Source organism: Barbus barbus, assembly GCF_936440315.1.
Source record: "Barbus barbus genome assembly, chromosome: 10".
In the NCBI taxonomy this organism is placed as follows: domain Eukaryota; kingdom Metazoa; phylum Chordata; class Actinopteri; order Cypriniformes; family Cyprinidae; genus Barbus; species Barbus barbus.
Window position 1 is genome coordinate 24768052 of NC_136738.1, and position 20038 is coordinate 24788089.

The following is a 20038-nucleotide window of genomic DNA, read 5'->3' on the forward strand; positions in this document are numbered from 1 at the left end:
ATAGATATGATTTTCTCAAGAATTGTTTTTATTATTATTATTATTATTATTATTATTATTATTATAAAAAGCTGAAAACAGTTGCTGCTATAATACTGTAAAATATTAAGAACATTTTTAAATAATTCAAATTTGAAAGTTCAAAATTTTGTCATTTTAAAAGTGCTTTTACAGTCACTTTTGATCAATTTGAGGATGTGTGCGTTAAGGAGGAGGACAACAAAGAAATCAGCTGTGTGCTACCCAGTGCCTCATGATACGACTTGCCTTTTTTACACCACCTCTAAGGCATTTAATACTCTTCTCAGCTGATGTGGTTTATCTGTGTCTCAGTCCTGGGTGTCACCAGCATAATTACAGTCATTTTCTGTATAGGTGAGAACAAAGGATCAAGACTTATAGTAGATATGTGTTATAGTAGATATATTAGAGTCAAACCCAGCTGCTTAAATACATACGTAAAATAAATCATGAAGGCAGTACTAAACGAATGACAGGAGATAAACTTTAAACGTGAAATTACACACTAAAGGAAATTGCTAAATTAATGACTGTTCAAATTGGTTTCCCAGACACTCCCCTTTTTCCACTGGTGGAGCAAACGGGTAGTCCCAGTCTTCATTGAAAATCAGTTTGTTTGTGAAGATTTAGAATCAGAATCAGAAGCTTTATTGGCCAAGTATGTTTACACATACAAGGAATTTGTTGTAGTGACAGAAGGTCCACAGTGCAACAGGACAGGACACATATACTAAAAGAATAATATTCAAATATCCAAAACACAATATATAATATAGACAACTATGTATGTACAGGTCAAGTATGTGCAAATTAGAAATGATACAATAAAAATAAAATAAGTGAGTGTGGTGAATGGATAATGAATTATAGTTTTTCACATTTACATTATCATTTAATTTACTTAAGGTTTCCAAAAATTGCACCATTATCTGACTTTCAAGAAGTCAGGTGATGCATTTGTGTTGATATGGTGTTAGCAGGCCTGCTCTCATTAAACGCTCATTGAACAGTCCTCAACCCCATGACAAAGAAAGTTAAGTACTTGTGTGGAGCTTTTGCAGTGTGTTTGTTTTGTGCCAATCTTCTCTGTGATGGTTGGAATAAAAGAGAGACCAAATTGTAGACCATTGGCGTGAAATATGTTTAAAATATGTCTAATGAACTTTACTGGAAAGCAACACTGTGGCTGTAATGTCAAAAAAGGCTGAGAAAGGAGAAAATAAATGAGATGTTAGGGATTTACCCATAATCCTTTGCACCAGTCAGACTGGGATTTCTAGATGGTTACCCATAATCCTTTGCACTACTCATTCAGTCTAAGTTTATCATACTAATCTTAAGGTAGTATGCGAATGTGCTGTATTTCTAATACTAGTATTCATATTTGTAATATGCTATTTTGGATTCATCTGAAATTTGTCTGTTATCCATAGTCCATTGTATTGCTCATTAAGACTCAGATGTCTTATTTGTTACCCATAATCCTCTGCTCTACTCATTCGGTTTGGGGGGGATGGGCAGCCATTTCATTAATTGTACCTTTTTATTTCCTTTGTTCTTTGTGATGCTTTGAATTGACAATAACATTATAATGTTGCTTAAAGATTTTTAAAGCTAATTAAAGATTGTTGTATATTGTATGAATAAAAATGCACATATAGTTTTTGTCTCTGTTTAATTTTATGCTTTTTTTCATGTTTAGTTGGCTTTGTTGGGAATGGACCTTCTATCTGCCTTCGTGACGAGATTACAGGACCGATTTCGGCCCCAAGTTGGTACAGGTAGGAATATTAATATCTTAAATGTGTAAAAATTCCTCTGTCAGATTTTATTTCCTCAAAAAATAAGAATTGTTGTATGACAATTTAATTTTTATTATAGTTTATCTAAAGATTTGTTTTTTATTATTACTTTAAGCAGCGGTGCTTAAATGAAGAGACAGCTTCCTGCACAAAGTTTGAGTTTGCAGACAGAGTGTTGTAGTTTAAGTGCTGAAACTGTCAGCATACACTGAAACCCTCTGAGAAGTTGCTTCTTAAAATTCATCCGCTTTAAATGCGTCGCTGCTGCAGTCATCAAACACTGCTTTTACAAATTCACTGCATTCATCAATGAATTTCAAGGCAATCACTGTCACTCTTCAGATTGTCTGCTGTGAGAAATATACCTGTTATTACGTAAACTGAAGGTCTCATTATTTGAAGTTTCCAACTAGTTGACTGAAAAGAACTTTGCACATTCTTAGTATCTAATCTTTGTTCTCTCCATCTCCAGTTTTACCCAGCTTGATAGATCGGTTAGGCGATGCCAAAGATCAAGTCAGAGACCAAGATCAAACCCTGCTGCTGAAGATCATGGAGCAGGCAGCTTCTCCTCAGGTAGTACTTGTCTTTATTTAGCCTAAATATTAATTCCAGGATGTTCAGTTCATTCTAAAGCTAACACTGCTGTCCTGTTGTGTGTACACGGTGCATTATACTGGCAAACATGCATCTCTGTATTTTGTCTTTGTGTTAAATTAACATGACAGCCTAAACAATATTTATAATGTAAGATCTGAACTACCTGCTCCATTCAGTAGTACCCTTGCGAGACGCCTTTGTGGCATTTTAAACGGGATTTCATAGTTAATGAATTGAACTCTACACTCCATCAAAAGGCTGATGGGAGGTCTCATAATGAGATTAGCTGCCATTTAATTGTATTAGATTGAAAGTATTACATTTGGATTGTCTTCACAGTACATATGGGACCGAATGTTGGGGGGGTTCAAACACAAAAACAACCGGACCAGAGAGGGAGTGTGTCTCTGTCTCATCTCAACTCTGAACACGTAAGCCCCATTGTCCTCTCAGTCTGGATATTGTAGCTTTCATTCAACATTAACTTTTATGTTTAAAATTCCCACTTATAGTTGAATTTTTCTGCTGAATAGATATATTAAGTTAGTAAAATAAGAATAAAGCAGCACATTCTTCTAGGAAGACCCATTAAAGCTGAACTTGGCAAAGATACCACAAGCCCGCATGATGCACTAATGCTGCCCTCCCTGTCGCGATCACTTCTGTGTTTCAGATACGGTGCCCAAGGCTTAACCCTGAGCAAAATTGTACCACATATATGTAATCTACTCGGAGACCCCACAAGTCAGGTATGTGCATTTGTCGTGATCTAAGACATTCAAGATTAAACTCTGATTTGCATGACATGGTTTTTTTACAGAACAATGGATGAAGGCAGCAATATTACACAAAGCTATAGTGACCTCTGGTGGTGGCTTTGGATGTGGAGTTGGTGGAAATATAACAAATGTACATTTGTTTTTATTAAGTGAATATAGATTTTACAATATGAATGAATATTGTTAACCGATGCAGTGGAAAGCATTTCGTATAGCAAAATAAACATTAAAATAGCAATGTAATTGCTTTACATTTAAGACTCCTCCTAAAACATTTACGTATTGTTCTTATCACTGATAATATATATTAAATATAAGCTTATATATCATAATATATAAGCTTCTACTTTTACGAGTGCACAGTTTAGAGGCTTGTTTAAAATGAGTGAATTTAGTGAAAATATGAAGTTGTCCAATTTAGGGCTGGGTATCGAGTTCGATACTTTTTAAGTACCGACCGAATTGCTTCGATACAACCGAGTATCGAAAAACGTCTAGTCGCTCGGTACCAAATTTCGATACCTAAGGGGTTAATCTCATCACCGTCAGTGAGCCAATAATCCTGCAGCACTAGGTGTGTTTGACTAGAAGCGGCGCGGCGCTGATAGATCAGTGTTTGATATCCGCGAGAGCGTTTCGAAAAGCGCACGGAGCAGTCCGCTCTCTATATCGCGCAGTTTGTTTACTACACACAGACTGAAGCTCGCGTGACGCTCGCGGTGATTTCAGCGTCTGCCGCCTAACTAAATGAGGAGGACATAAACGCATGAACAACAGCTCCAGAACTGCTCTGAGAGTCAATTAATGAGCATTTTACAGTTTGATTCGAGTAAAACTTCCGTCATATCATCCACACAGAACTGTAAAGGTATTCCAGGCAACCCGTCAAAATAAAAGTTCGGTTTCACTTGGAAGACACTGCGGGAGAAATATATTAATATTGTTCAGCGGACAGTACATACTGCTACTACTAGGCTACTATTAAAATTATTAAAACTTTATTATTATTATTTTTTTAGTAATGATCACACAACAGTTATTCCATTTTTTCATTTTAATAGTAAACCCCCTTTGTTTGCCAAAATAAATAAACTTTGATTTTCAATAATTTAAAGAAATGAAATTAATGTTTTATGCCTTCATTTGAAAACCAGATACAGAACACAGAATTTCTGAGGAAAAAGAAAACATTTCATAAGGCTATTTTAAGAATAAATTTAAATAAACTAAGTAGTTCTTATGCATTCAAATAATTAGACATACTACACTAGAATTTAATAACAATAAAATATATGGTGAAAGAAAATAAAACACCCACTTATGAAAGTGGATGAAGATTTTAAATTTCTTGAAGTCTTTAACAACCTAGAAATGATGATGTGTTTTAAAATGAACACGCACTAATGTAAACGTAGCCTAACAGATGTGTAAACTGAAAACAATTTGAACTTTATTAAAATTATTTATTTATTGTGTTGGATATATTTTTTTCCTTTGTGCAGTGGCTCAGGAGATGAGGCTTTGAGTCTGTATAAATATCAACGTTAAAAAATATTTTTTTGAGATAATATTAAAACTGATTTCATAAAACTGGTATCGAAAAAAGTATCGTTCAGGAACCGGTATCGAACTCAAGGTATCGGTATCGGTATCGAACATTTTTGAACGATACCCAGCCCTAGTCCAATTATCTGTCCAGGTTCGGGATGCGGCCATGAACTGCCTTGTGGAAATATACAGACATGTTGGAGAAAAGGTTAGGATTGACCTTAGCAAAAAAGGACTGCCGCAATCAAGGTAAGCTCTTCCTTTTTTTATTAACTCTCTGCCAGTTCACAGACAATGCATCAGCATTACTTCTACAATAGTAGTTAGTCTTCAGGTCACTCCCAGGGTCTTTTCTAATTTAGATGGATTTCTGTCTAATTTTGGACTCGTGTTTTTGTTTTGAAGGTTTTTTTTCCCCTCTAGATATACACTGCATCTGTTCATTTGCTTTTATCAGGCATTGATACATTTAGACAGATATTTTCCCCCACTAGTAAGTGTTTCTAAACAGAGTGAAAACATTCATGATTCAGTCTCTATTAGTGCTGTAATGATTCGTTTTCACTTAAAGGGCTAAAGTGGCTATTCATACAGGTCATTAGGTCTTGATTTCCCTCCAGACCCAGAATCAGGCTCTGCCCTGTAACTTGAGACTAATATACTTTTAGTGGCTAACATTATATGCTTACAGAATTATGTACTGAATTCGTGATTTAGCATTTAGAAAAGTATGGCATTCATAGTGCCACTCTCAGATGTTTTGCTCTTTGAGCCTGCAAAAGAAAGCATCCAGCCATGGTACTGCACAGCAAGAGTTGACTGAAGTGCATGGAGTGGAGGAAGGCATGCCAGCATTTGCTTGTGGTCTGAATTTGGTTGTAACATCTGTTAGATGCCCCTCCCACTTAAAATCTGTGCATGTCTCCAGGGACCATGCAGGCATCTGTTTCTCTGATCTTCTCAGTGGTAATAGTTTTAAGACTTTTGAGGGCAGGCTCAATTGGAACATGCCTGGGGAAAACAGTTTACTGTGACTTCGGACACAACGTCAAACCGGCAACTCGTTTGTGAGCATCGAGGCTCAAGCATATGTACTGCAACTCTGGTATTTTTGAGTAAATTCACCAGATCTTATTAATACAATCATTTGGGTCATACAAAAATATTTTAAGCTAATGCTAATTCATTTCCATTTCCGAGAGCTGCACTCATTATATTTGATTTATTAGATTAATAACATTTCCGTGCTGCCTTCTCAGTTGGCTGGATGCACATCTGTGCCCAAATTCTTTGGGACTAGACCAAATCCTGTTACTAAAAATTATAATCACACAATTAAAATGGCCCTTGGAGGGATCTATGAAAGAATCAAACTCTTGTTGCTTTCTCACTAAAGCCCACATTTAGCATAAATAAAGCGTGCACAACAAAGTTTTAATTTTCCAAATGTTCAAAATCTATTTTGAGTCTTAAGCGCATTGACAGCCTGACAGTTTTTCAGCGCTGTTGTTTTTCACAGACTGCCATGGATGTATCTGCAAAATTCAAATCTTCTCAGCTTAATTTAGAGGCACGCAGTCAGTCTGCATTGATGAAGTGAATAGAGGAAGAAATCTCTTTTTGAACACTGTAGTGCATAAGGGTTTAGCAAGCAGCATTTCTTTTTTTTTTTTTTTAACTGCAGAAAAGGCATCCCATCTCATTTGCAATTCAGAATTCTGTTGTGGGACACTTTGTAAAGCAGAAATGATGGACTTGTAGGATTAAATGTTTGCATTTGTCAGTGGTTGTCAGCAGGGATGCCCTTATTTAAAAATCCTAACAGCAAGATTGTTGGAAACAAAATCCTCTTAAACATTAATATTACAAGGCTTTTACTTACTTGTCCTAGTTAGAATTTAATGACTTTGGCAGTTAGAGCTTTGAACGTTTACATCATCACACTATTCACAATGTTGCTTTTTAATCAATATCATAAATGCATGTTTTGAGTATTCATTTTATCACTCAGCCCTATTTATAACCTAAAATGATTCTTTGCCACATTGCAAGGCAGAGAAATGTGGCAGCCCGTCCAAATTCAGCATGGCCGAATCCCCTCACAGGGAGCTGAGAACATGACGATGAATCTGCTTTAATGAGCAGGGCTCGGGGGATCTGCATCTGACTCGCACAGACAATCTTCTGAGAGGGATGTAAAGGATGAAGGATTCTCAGAGGGTTTTACAGGATGAAAACATCCGCAGCTTTGTGAATACGCAGTGGGAGGAGTTTTAGAGAGCGGTGCTTCGTGGTTCAGTTTCACATGGTTTGCTGTCATTTGAGGATGCTTAAATGTTTCCCAAATTGTTGCTTCATTAAACAGGCCATACTATAATTAAAATCATTCTTTTTTTTCTTTTGATCCACTTACAATGTTACTTTCATTGAATTATAGTATTGTTGTACGTAACTATCTCTTTGACCTTTAAAGGGGTCCTATTATGTTTTTTCACTTTTTGAATTTTAGTCAGTGTGTATGTTTGGGCATAAAAAGATGTACAAAGTTACAAATCTCAAAGTCCACTCCAAAGGGAGATATTTTGTCTTTAAAAAAATCCCTTTTCAAGAACTACAACGAACGGCTCGTTTGAACTACAGCGTTGTTTTCTGGTGTTTGTGATATCACAAAGCGGCCCATTAGAATATCATTCAAATAAATCCCACCCACAGAAATTCGAATGGTTGGGAGGGGTGGGACGAGCTCGTGGTTAGAACCATAGATATGTATAGATACCCCATCTGACTTTGACTTCGTTGAATAAACATGAGCACTGCACGTTTCAAAATCAAAACCCAGTGTTTTTATATCACTGTATTTCTGAAGGAACCCGACTGTCTTCAGAAAATTTTGGATGTCATTTTCGTTTCATCTTGCATGTAATGTCTGATAAAGCAGCGTTTGTGAGAGGAGCTCTGCTTTGTGCGCAGCGTTTCTGGGGGGGGGGGCTCCAGCTCCAGCTCCCGCTGGCAGAGAATGAATTTGCATAAATTCAGCTGTATAACAGTTTCACTGCAATTCATGTTATAATGTTAGAACTAAAGAACAATAAACATAATACATATTACCATTGCACTTATCTGTACATAGTAAATGTAGTTATTTTTAAGTGGTTGTTGGTATCCTATCTAAAACGTGATTTAGCCAAAAAAAAAAACAATAACGTTACCACTCTATGTCTTGCAATATCCGTGCGTGCAAAGGTTCTGCACAATCCTCTCACAATATTCTCAGGGTCTGAATATGGCTCAAACTGATATGGCAATATTGACAAACTTTCTGCTTTGGCAAGGGGCGGGGCAGTACTGAAACACGTCTAAGCTTTTCACCAATCACAACGCACTGGGACAGCTAACCACATTTCGTTTTTCGGAAGGCGGGTCTTCATCAAACCCGGAATTAATCGAGCCGTTTGTGCCAGGCTCAGGAGAAAGGTATTGCAATGTAAATTATGTGAAAAGTAATGCGTTTTTCGAACCACCAAGCATGAGAGCATGTTCTAGTACACCCCCAAAACAAAATCAAGACTTTGTAAAAGAGCATAATAGGATATTATATATAATTTCGTGTCTATACCTTTAAGACCTTTAAATGACCTCTGTTATGATTGGCTAACCTCTGCGCACATATATTACACTTACTTCTGGACTTTCAGGTTTGCTTTGGGGTCAAATATAGTTGGTGCAAAGCTTGCCTTACACTGACAGGATCACAAAACCATCCATGCTGAAATTTGACACATCAACCGTTACATCACAACTAGTCTTGCTCAGCCAGACTTATGGCTAACGGCAAAAAGTCTAGTCCTCATTGCAGCTTTTTCTGGCCTTGAACCGCACATTTAGACCGAACATGTAACCGACATGTTGTGTCCATAGTTTATGAGTTAGGTCATCATGTCATTATGTCCATAGCTAATAGTCTAAGCGTTTGTTAAATAGTAGTGCAGTCAGTGTAGTCAGGTGGTATCTCAGGACAAAGGGAGTGACCGAATGAAAGGTATTTCCATTCCACAGACATTGACCCTGCTTGGTGAGAGCATTTTTTGTTAGATTTGCAACACCTGTGTCTGAGGATTGTTTTGTGTGCACCGAGTCACATTTCCAGGAGTTACTGTTCTAAAGGTCTAGTTATTTTTTTCTGTAACTGAGCAATCTTTAACTTTAAATTTTTTTTATTTTATTTTTTTTATACAGGTTGAATGTAATTTTCAGCAGATTTGATGAAGTCCAAAGATCTGGGAACATGATCCACTCCTCAGGTTCAGGTAGGATTTATATATTTAGAAATTCCAATAATTCATGTGTCCAAACAGGCTTTTAAACATCATAGCTTGGATGTTTACCCTGGCTGTGTTCCAAAACTTACTGCCTACATTATCCTAACCTCATAAGTGACCCATTTGTAACAGTCTACATAGACACCATGTTGTGGAGTTTTAAATTAGATTGAACTGCTATTTTAATCTATACTTTTGGGGATTGATGAATTATATTTATAATTAACATTTCTATTGCTTCATCCACCATCTTGGATGGATTTTATTCACTGAGCTTATCACGGTGCATTATGGGATTGCCTTTTCTGTGAAGGATACATGTGATGCTACTTTAGTCCAAACTAAGATATCTAACTACATTTCGTGTCAGAAGCATGTCTGTAATTATATAAATATAAATATATGTTGTCTTCGTAGGCAGCTCTCTAGGTTTTGAAACTGTTTTCTATTTGAATTTTATGATGTGTTAGGGCAGGGATTTTAATTTTTTTTGTCAGATGAAGCCTTTAGTTGAATCACAACAGTTGCAGATCTATAAGTAATAGAGGCTATGAAACATGTTTGTTTGAAATACAGAATTAGCGAGGTCTGAGTCCCCCTCTCCTCCACCTCCTCCTCCTGTTCTCCCCTGCGGCCCTGTGCACATTATATTGCAGGATTTGGACTCATTTTACATTTCAGTGGTTTGTTGAAAGCAGCATCTGTGGCATAAGGATTTTTTGTCATTTCACCGAAAATGAAATGTCTGTTTATTTGGGCGATCGCCTCTTCGACTTTTAGTTTTCTTTGTAAATCTGTTTGAACCGTCCGTGAAATCAGGCAGAATTAATGTATTGAGAGAAAACATGAATCTATCATCATTTTTAAGGTGAAGGTCAGCTCTAGAATTACACATGAAAGAGAGGAAAATAGAGCGAGAGTGCGAGAGAGAGAATGATACTCTTCGTTTTATGCTGCAGTGCCTTCACTTTGTATGTTTCTCTGACTTTAGATTCAAAGGGACTTACTTTGTCTTCTTTTTCTGAATTTTGATTTATTTAATAGAATAATGTCATGCTGATTTTGAAATTGAAAAGCTTTGATGTGATCTTTGGTTGCGCCATATAAAGTAATTTGTCATGAATCTTGTTGCCGTATTGGAACTGTGAGAGTTTTACAAATTATAACCAATGGTCTGAGTGTGCTTTTGGCAGACACTGATTTAGATGCACTGTAATGAGAAGCCTTAATCAGAGATTTCCAAGTAATGTTGGTTACTATCTGATTATTGGTTACTATCTGGGAAGTTGTGGCCTAATGGTTAGAGAGTCGGACTCGTAATCCAAAGGTTGCGGGTTCGAGTCTCGGGCCGGCAGGGATTGTAGGTGGGGGGAGTGAATGTCCAGCGCTCTCTTCACCCTCAATACCACGACTGAGGTGCCCTTGAGCAAGGCACCGAACCCCCAACTGCTCCCCGGGCGCCGCAGCATAAATGGCTGCCCACTGCTCCGGGTGTATGTTCACGGTGTGTGTGTGTTCACTGCTGTGTGTGTGCACGTTGGATGGGTTAAATGCAGAGCACAAATTCCGAGTATGGGTCACTATACTTGGCAGTATGTCACTTCACTTCAATTACCGGAAGATTTTTTTTAAGGTATTTTGGAGGTTCTTTTTCCTTTTTCCTACCTCAGACTAGAGCTCCGAAAGCTGAATAAATAAGCTTTCCATTGATTTATGGTTTGTTAGGGTAGGACAATATTTGGCCAAGATACAACTATTTGAAAATCTGGAATTTGAAAAATATTGAGAAAATCGCCTTAAAGTTGTCCAAATTAAGTTCTTAGCAATGCATATTACTAATCAGAAATGAAGTTTTGATATATTTATGGTAAGAAATTTACAAAATATCTTCATGGAACATGATCTTTACTTAATATCCTAATGATTTTTGGCATAAAAGAAAAATCGATAATTTTGACCCATACAATGTATTTTTGGCTATTGCTCCAAATATACCCCAGCGACTTAAGACTGGTTTTGTGATCCAGGGTCACAATTATAGAGAAATAATTATTCATTATATATAAATGACTCTTTCGTGTAGATGCAGCACTTGCAGCCCAGCTCCTTTTTTTAATAAGTGCTGTCTCTGCACAAATATTAATAGCATTATATAATAGGAAATGTCTTTCATTTGCACTGCTAATATTTTGTGTAAATCTTTTGTGTGAGGGCCACAGTATCCGGAGTCTCTTTCCTGTCAAGACTTTAGTTGGTATAAGGAAGATGTTTGCATAAAGATTAAAGAACAGCAAAGTAAATGACAAGCAAATGGCCCCAGATCAACTGTTTGTACATCACATTCAGTTTTTACAGGGGAAATGCTGTCTACGTCCTTTATTTAAAAGAGTTGGGTGGCTCTTGTCTTTGGTGAAGTCATAAGACCACAGCAGCAGGAAGGGAAAGGGAGGGAGAGGCGGAGACCCGAGAGAGAGACTGTAAAAAAGCTGGAGCTTTGTTGTATTTGCAGTCTTTGTGTGAATTGAAGAGACACTTGCTCTATGACAACCGGAGAAGGTAAGGATTGGAATGGAATGGCGGCTTTAATGTCAGGGACGAATAAAAGCAGTGCTGGGCACTAACAGCCTTAAACCTCCAGCTGCTGTTATGCCAAGGGGACAACTTTTTTTTTGTGTGTTTTTGTGTTTGCAGATGATAATGCTTCTGAGATTTTAAAATTCGTGTTTTTGCTTCGCCTGTCTCTTTAGCTGGTTTTCAAAGCATTTTGACATGGAAAGGCAGTGTATGCGTTTATAGATGTTGTCGTTTTGGAAAAATAAAACCTCTAATCTGTGTATAAATGTGTATAAACTAGATTTGTAACATGTATTGAACACCTGAATTGCACATTTGTTTCTTCAGTCTGTTAAAATTTGTCATGTTGTTGCAATGCATTCAGTAAATATAACTGCATTATGGGTGTGAATTTGCTTATTTTGCTCATCTAAAGCATTTTAGGTGTGACTTTATGCTATTTTGTACTTTTTAACATTAGCATATTGATCCAATCGTCTCACAGCATGAGCATCACATTTTTTTTCGTACAACATTAGCCTAAAACAATGCTCAAATAACAATTTAATGGTGGTTAACAATATTTTTCCTTGCCTTTGTGATGCTAGCCAAAAATAAAGCCATTGTAGATGAAGTAATTACATTGAAGAAATTTTTATTTTTGTCTTTGGAATAAGAACAGGAATCTATAACTGATTTCATGTTTACTTTAAATAAAATTAATTCACCAATAACACTTCCTTGGCTTGCTTTAATACCAAATGAAGGCATGTTTCCTTTCCATTCTGAATCCTTAGTGATGCAACAGAACTAGGACTTGTGTTCTGTTCAGAGCATAATCCTTCATTCACCTTCAGCAAAGTACCCTGCTCTGAACGTTTGTTGTCACCTTTGCACACTATGCACATACTGTCAACATAATACAGGTTTTGAGTCACGTGCATTAGTGTAGAAGTGCGGTCTAGGACACCCTGTGTTTATCTCAGGACACACTGCAGCAGGTGTTCCGAAAGTTAGAGGTGATCAAGGGATGGAAATTTTACACTACCAGTTCATCTTTTTTATAAACAGTGCACACTTAATATTGTATCCGGCAGCACAGTTTGAGAGTGAGATTAATGGATCGGGGCGTTTGTGTGTGTGAGTTCATGTCCTGCAGCACTGTTATGTAAACGTCACTTGGGTTCTAAGCTTTTTTTGTGCTGACATGTTCAAAGTCTCTCTGACATGTTGTGCTGTGTCATCGTCTCAGTCCAATCAGCAGCTAAAGAAAGTTGTCACTTGGCACAGTGGCAGGTACTGTGGCCGTGAAGGTGAGCACTGATTTTTGACAGGTGTTTTCACAGGTCTGTAAGCATCCCTTGTTCCTTTGGTAAACAAAACGGTTCCTTTGGTAAACATGGTTTCTGGATTAAAACATAGTTCGCCTTCAGTCGCATGTGAAAAATCTGATTTAGGAGCCGGGGAAGCACATTGTTCAAAGTTGGCAGGTCATGCAGAAAAGATTATATCCCCTCCCCGGTTGAAATGACACATCTCTCAAACTCAAAACTTCAGTGGCGAGGAGATTAATGGCCCGTTCCATTACTCACTTCTGAGAGCAGCAGGAGTAAATAAATATCACCATCTCCACACAGCCCTTCTGTATAAATCCATATTTTGTGGTCAGTTTTAGCTCTGTGAAGAATTGTTATTGAAAGAGGCTGATTAACAAGAGGCTGTACAATTGTACAGATGGTGACTATGGCTAGATATAGTCCACCACAATTTTATTTCTGTTGTTTGTTCACCCTGAAGTTGTTATAATCCTGTATGACACTTTAATTTTGACAGAAGTTTCATTTTGGGTGAGATATCCCTTTACTCACCCTCATGTCGCTCTAAACCATGTCGTGGTACTCTCGAACACGTGTCGAAGACTGACACGGAAGAGAAGAAATTATTAAATAAAGTCGTTATTTTCTTTGCACACAAAATGTATTCTTGTAGTTTCACAATATTAAGGTAGAACCACTGATGTCACATGGACTATTTTAACAATGTCCTTACTACCTTTCTAGGCCTTGAACGTGGTAGTTGCATTGCTGTATATGGAGAGTCAGAGAGCTCTCAGATTTCATCAAAAATATCTTAATTTGTGTTCCGACGATGAACAAAGGTTTTACAGGTTTGGAATGACATGAAGGTGAGTAATTAATTAATTACAGAATTTTCATTTTTGGGTGAACTATCACTTTAATTTATCCTAGAGGTTTAGTAGAACGCTAAGCGAACTAAATGTTTGCATATGTCACCAGAGAGAAGTCTGATGCTTCACTGGAAATTCAGATTAAGACATTTTGATTAAACATTACAAGCTCAATTTTTTTTTTTATTGAAAATACAACACCTTGGATTAATCTTTCACAGTAAGATCAATAGAATCTTTGTGTAAGGAAAAAGGTGAATTTCAATTTTATGCAGCAAGAGTGTGTGTGTGTGTGTGTGTGTATGTGTGTGTACCAGTGCTGGTAAGGTATGACTAGGTCTTTCCTATTATTTAATTTGACAGGTTGCCACTTTGATCTTCAAGTGCCTTTCATAATCTTCAGGCAGTATAAAACAGAAAAAATGTCCAGTTCAGATTAACCATTTCTGCTTCAAGGGAGACGTTCCTATTAAATTGAGTAAGAGCTTGTTGTTAGATTGATTTGCGCAGCAGTTTCATGATGAACCATTTGATTTTCTAGGCCAATTAAGTGAGTTACAGAGCATGTTGTTGAGCCAGTGGCGGCCTGCTTCTATAGGCTCTCAAATCAAAGAAAATTGTTATCATTAAGTGATATGAAACATTGAACTCGCTGCTTGAGCGCCAGCTAAAACTGATAGTTTAATATCAGAGGATCGTGAATGATGCCTTTGTGCCGTTTTTTGACTGTCAATAGCTGCCTGCCCACATACTGTCTTATGAAAGATGTCTTTTGTGGGCATATTGCCGCTGTCTACTGATGTTTTAGACGCATACAAATGTTCTGTTGTCCCTACCACCCACCAATGATATTGGGCTGTATTTTTCAGCACTCAGCATACCTCTCAGCTGGTTTAACTAGAACGGACTGCGTATGCATTCCTCCGCCTACATTGGCTCCCTCTGAATGACATATCTCAGCTAAATGCTGAGAAATGACCTCCAACTCATTTATTTAGTTTTTGTATGCATGTGCATTGATTTGACACATCTGTTGCACACTTAGCCATCAACCAAAAGGTTGAATTTGAAACGTATTTTTAAATAATCAACATATTTTGGATTGCCGGGGAAGGCATATAAAAGAGGATTTTTTTTTGCTTTTTACGTCTTTGCTTTTTAAACACAATTTTTATTTTAAACTGTTTGTCTCTCCATAGAGAGCCACAGTGCAGTACATTTGTAGTACTGTGTGTGATGTTTTGCGTATTTTGTCGTCTTGTGTGTGTTTATTAAAGTCTGGAGACTAGTGTACTTGGAACAAAAATATCAATTGAAATATTTTTTTCTCTAGCTCTGACTGCCTTGATTTGCTTTGACTAGTTTGTTTGTGGTGTGCTCTGTAGACTTGTCAGGATTATTACGTAATCGCCTCATCATGATTATTTGATTTAATCGTTGTGCACATGAACTCCAATCACATATTACCAGTCAAGTAAGTGAACACTTGAAATGTCATGACATATACATTTTATTTTTCTTTCAAATTAGCATTAGAATTACATAATTATATGTGCTGCATATATTTATATCATTTAGAGTACTTTTTCATTTGTGTACAAAAATGTCTAGGATTATATCAAGCAATTTATTGATGTTTCCAAGTTCATTGTGAATAAATGACTTTTTAATCATGTGTATAAGCTGTCAGAGTTGATGGCCTCATAGGTGTCAACATATAGCGTAGACTAGTCGCAGTTCTACTCCCGACTCGAGGTCCTTTGCCGATCCCTTTCCCCTCTCTCCGCCCCGTGCTTTCCTGTCTGATCTCTATACTGTCATATCCAATAAATGCATGAAATGGCCAAAAATATTATTTTAAAAAATGTGTGTAAACTTGACATTGGATTGTTATTGACAATAATCTGCATAACATTTAATCATCAGACAAAATTGTATGGACAGCACTGGTGCTCTGTAAGAATGAGGCAGCAGAATAGATTCATCCTGTTGCTCCTTCCTGTTCAGAAAGATTGGTGTGCCACCCCCTTCCTCTCAAACTGCTGGAATGTGTGAACGTCCGCTCATTTTTGATTTCACCTTACTTCCAGAATCCCTCACATTAATCTATGAATTTCCTCATAGACGTATTCTGAACTGTAACTTGCTTTAGACATCACTCCGGAACGGTTGCTGCCATGTTTGAACGCCAAAAGAAGGTCTTTGGTTTGGAGTTGTAGTATGAAGTTCTTCATTAGACAGTGTTATAATCAAAACATGCAGGTTGGCATGATGTTATGATCGTCTTTGTGACAAATTAGTGGTAATTGGTGTTGGAAACCCAGGTAGATATTGGGAAAAGTACATGTGAGCCTTTTCTCGTGTTCACGGGAAGAGAGTGTTTCCTGCGGTGTTCCTTGTTTGCTCTTCCAGATAAGATAAATCAGCTTGACAATTGTGTTACCATCTGATACATTTGTGTCACCATCTCTCAACATGGCCTACGAAACATCCGATTGGGGAGACAGTGATTTCTTAAGTCAAACTAGTTATTCAGACAACCTACAAGACTGAGAGTAGAGAGAAAATATTTGAACCACTGATCAATGTTGCTTGTGTCCCCTACAGATAAGAACTTTGATGACGAGGACTCTGTAGATGGGGGCAGGTCCTCCTCCTCTTCCTCTTCTAAGGGCTTCTCCAACAGCAGGAGAGGGGGCAGCATGGGCTCAATGAGACGACCCAGTTCTGCCTCTGGATCCAGGGCTCCAGGTAAGACCACAGCTGCTACAGCTCAACCCCAGGATACCATTGAAAAACTAAAGTAAGATTACTCATCACAGTAAACACTGTAGACATTCATAAACACTGCACATAAACATGTTGAACAAGGAGAAATGTAATTGTTCACAGAGAGATTATCTATTGAAAAGCTTGTATCTTAAAAAAACATTGAGAAATTAGTGGGGATAAATAAGGATTCTGTTGGCTGAGTAAGAGGCATATTGCATATTTCTACATTATATAACAGTCTTTGATGATTTAAACTAATTTTCTTGTGGTTTTTGTGATGGATTTAAATAGCAGACACACCCATCCACACACACACACACACATATATATATATATATATATGTATATTTCAGCAAGGATGCATTAAATTTATCAAAATGACAATGACATTTAGGTTACAAAATATTTATTTTAACTTTTAAATAAATACGTTTGAAATAAATCTGTTATTTTCACGTTTTTATTCATTAAACTGTTTCTTGAGTATGAAATCAGCATATTAGAATGATTTCTGAATGGTCATGTGATGACTGCCATCACAGGAATAAAATACATTTTAAAACATATGAAATAGTTATTTTAAATTGTACTAATATTTTGCTATGTATTTTGATCAAATAAATCCAGCCTCTTATTTATACACAATTACATTAAAAGCTTCAATCAATATTTAACTGAGAAATACTAAAAGAATACATGCCATTGTTTGATTTACTTAGTTAATATTTATAATAATAAGTACTAATATTAATTAGTGCTGTCAAAAGATTAATCGTGATTAATCGCATCCAAAATAAAAGTTTTAGATAATATATGTATAATACTGTGTATATTTATGTATATATAAATACACACACACAGTATATATTTTTTAAAATATTACATTTGAACATTTATATATTCATATTCTTATATTTTATATTATATATTTAATATATAACCATAACACATTTTTCTTAAATATATACATGCACATGTGTGTATTTATATATACATAATAAATATACACAGTATACACACATGTGTAAACACACTTTTATTTTGGTTGCGATTTAATCAGCGCTAATATTAATATAAGATTATTTAAATGATCTGTTACATTTTTCAATAGATTTGTTAAAAACTAATTATTTAGTATCAGAATCGAGAATTGTACAGTTTCACGAGTATTGGCACTGACTACTAAATCTTTTTTGAAATTTTGTGATTGTGGTTCCTCAGGAAAGGATGGTGTCAGTGCAGGAGCTGTGGATGAAGAGGATTTTATCAAGGCTTTTGAAGATGTACCTGCAGTTCAGGTAATGCATCGTGAAAAATAAAAAGATCATGCTATTTTTCTTGGACTCCTTGCATTTAAATACACAGTGCAAGAAATAAATATGCTGTTCGTTTTCAGATATATTCCAGTAAGGATTTGGAGGACTCCTTAAATAAGATCCGTGAAGTTCTGTCAGATGATAAGCAAGATTGGGAACACCGTGTCACTGCTGTAAGTTATTCCTGATCTGTTTCACTGCTACTTTTGTCGACATTATGCACACCCCAACTTGAAGAATGTGTCTTCAGCAAGGCACTAAAGAAACTCTTATATCATGTATTTAGCTGAAGAAAGTACGGTCGCTGCTTCTGGCTGGTGCAACCGAACACGAGGGGTTCCTTCAACATCTACGGCTTTTAGAAGGTGCCTTCAAGATGTCGGCTAAAGATCTTCGGTCTCAAGTGGTTCGAGAAGCCTGTATCACGTTAGGGTATGAAGCCATTCTTTCCTACCACTTTTTCTTCTAGGATATTCATTTAATGTAGTGTTCAAGTCTGACATCAACAACCAAAATTGAGTTGTTTACAGTCAGCTAGTAGGATGCCACATTTAGATATTCATTGATTCACACTTCAACAGCAGGCCAATTTATCACAAATCCAGTCGTTCAGGTATTTCATCATATTCCGCTTCAAGTTTTATCTCAAATATCATCGGGATACAGCTTTAGAAAGTGCTGTTTAAAGGAGTAAATGAAGCTGTTGTGCGGGTCTCTGTGATTGAGCATGGCTCAGTGTGGGTCTTTAATTGTTCTGGGTCTTAATGTGTTTCTAATGAAGTGGAACCGAGCTGACTGGAGCGTGCAGGACAGCTCTTCTGCTAAAGTGCAGCCACTTGATGGATATTTAAACAAGTCCCATGCCTTAATGTCAAACAAATTTGATTAATTTCCATCTAGACCCGAAGTTAACGTATACATGTATTCATGTTTTGTTGATTGATGTGTTTTGCTGTCTCTCAGGCATCTATCTTCAATGCTGGGGAATAAATTTGATCATGGGGCTGAAAGCATTATGCCTACACTGCTCAACTTGGTGCCCAACAGCGCCAAAGTTATGGCCACATCTGGAGTGGCAGTCATCCGCCTAATCTTGCGAGTGAGTTCTAATGAAAAGACAATTCGATACATTTTACTTTTCTCTCTCATTTTCTCATGTATTTAGTGCTTTAAGTAGCCACTATAATAAATAAATGAATAAATGTATAAATAAATAAAAAGAATGACACAATAACTCTGTTCCAAAAAGTGCCTCGCTGTTTGCTGTCTACACAGGCAGTTACCTTCTAAGGTAGCACCTACCTTATTTGGAACCTCATAAATGACTGAATTGGGATGCTCTACATAGGCAGTAACTTCACACATAATGCTCCTTATATGAAGTAACTCAGTTTTGATATTAGCACATTGTTAAGAAAACAACAAAAATCATTAATAGTCCATTGAAAGCTGCCTTAGTATTTGACCAAAAATTAGGACCCTTTTGGAGCAGACTCTACATTAGAGATATAAAGCCTTAAATGCTGGCTAGGTTGGCAGCTCACTAGGATTGCAGCACATGTACCTCACTATGTATTTAATGACCCTTTCAAAGGCTTCAACATAGCATTTTTGTGATTTTAAATTTGGGGGGCAAAGGACACATTTGATCAAATGTGTCAGTAAAGACATTTATAATGTTACAAAAGATTCAAGAGTTTTTATTTGTCACATACACAATTATATGTCACATACAGAGTATAACCAAAAGATTTTCCCATTTTAAATAAATGCTGCTCTTTTGAAAATTGTACTCATCAAAAAAATTCTGGAAAAAAAGTATCTTGGTTTACACAAAAATTCAGCACAGCTGTTGTCAACATTGATAATAATAATATGAAGAGGTGTTACTTAAACACCAAATCAGGATATTAGAATGATTTCTGAATGATCATGTTAGACTGGAGTAATGACTGCAGAAAAGTCAGCTTTGCCATCACAAAAATAAATAACATTTTAAAATATATTCAAATAGAAAACAGTTAAAATTGTAATAATACTTAATAATAATGCTGTTTTTACTGTATTTTTGATCAAATATATGCAACCTTGGTGAGCATAAGAGACTTCACAACAGTCTTACCAACCCCAAACTTTTGGA

General features: G+C 36.6%; 1 protein-coding gene across 3 annotated transcripts in view; it reads left to right on the forward strand.

Annotated features, from left to right (window-relative positions):
• Window positions 1-20038, forward strand: part of LOC306876243 (CLIP-associating protein 1-A-like) — a 71922-nt gene that overhangs the window by 21391 nt on the left and 30493 nt on the right. For 2 of the 3 annotated variants that reach the window (XM_079427253.1, XM_079427254.1), the window contains exons 1-6: window positions 11577-11625; window positions 16418-16561; window positions 17804-17880; window positions 17979-18071; window positions 18185-18330; window positions 18862-18997. In XM_079427253.1, coding sequence (XP_079283379.1) covers window positions 11610-11625; window positions 16418-16561; window positions 17804-17880; window positions 17979-18071; window positions 18185-18330; window positions 18862-18997 — 612 coding nt within the window. In that variant the 5' untranslated portion in view covers window positions 11577-11609. Of the gene's footprint in view, window positions 1-1723; window positions 1803-2295; window positions 2400-2762; window positions 2855-3096; window positions 3173-4901; window positions 5000-8986; window positions 9058-11576; window positions 11626-16417; window positions 16562-17803; window positions 17881-17978; window positions 18072-18184; window positions 18331-18861; window positions 18998-20038 lie in introns of those variants that run through there. The other variant, XM_079427252.1, reaches the window with a different exon arrangement.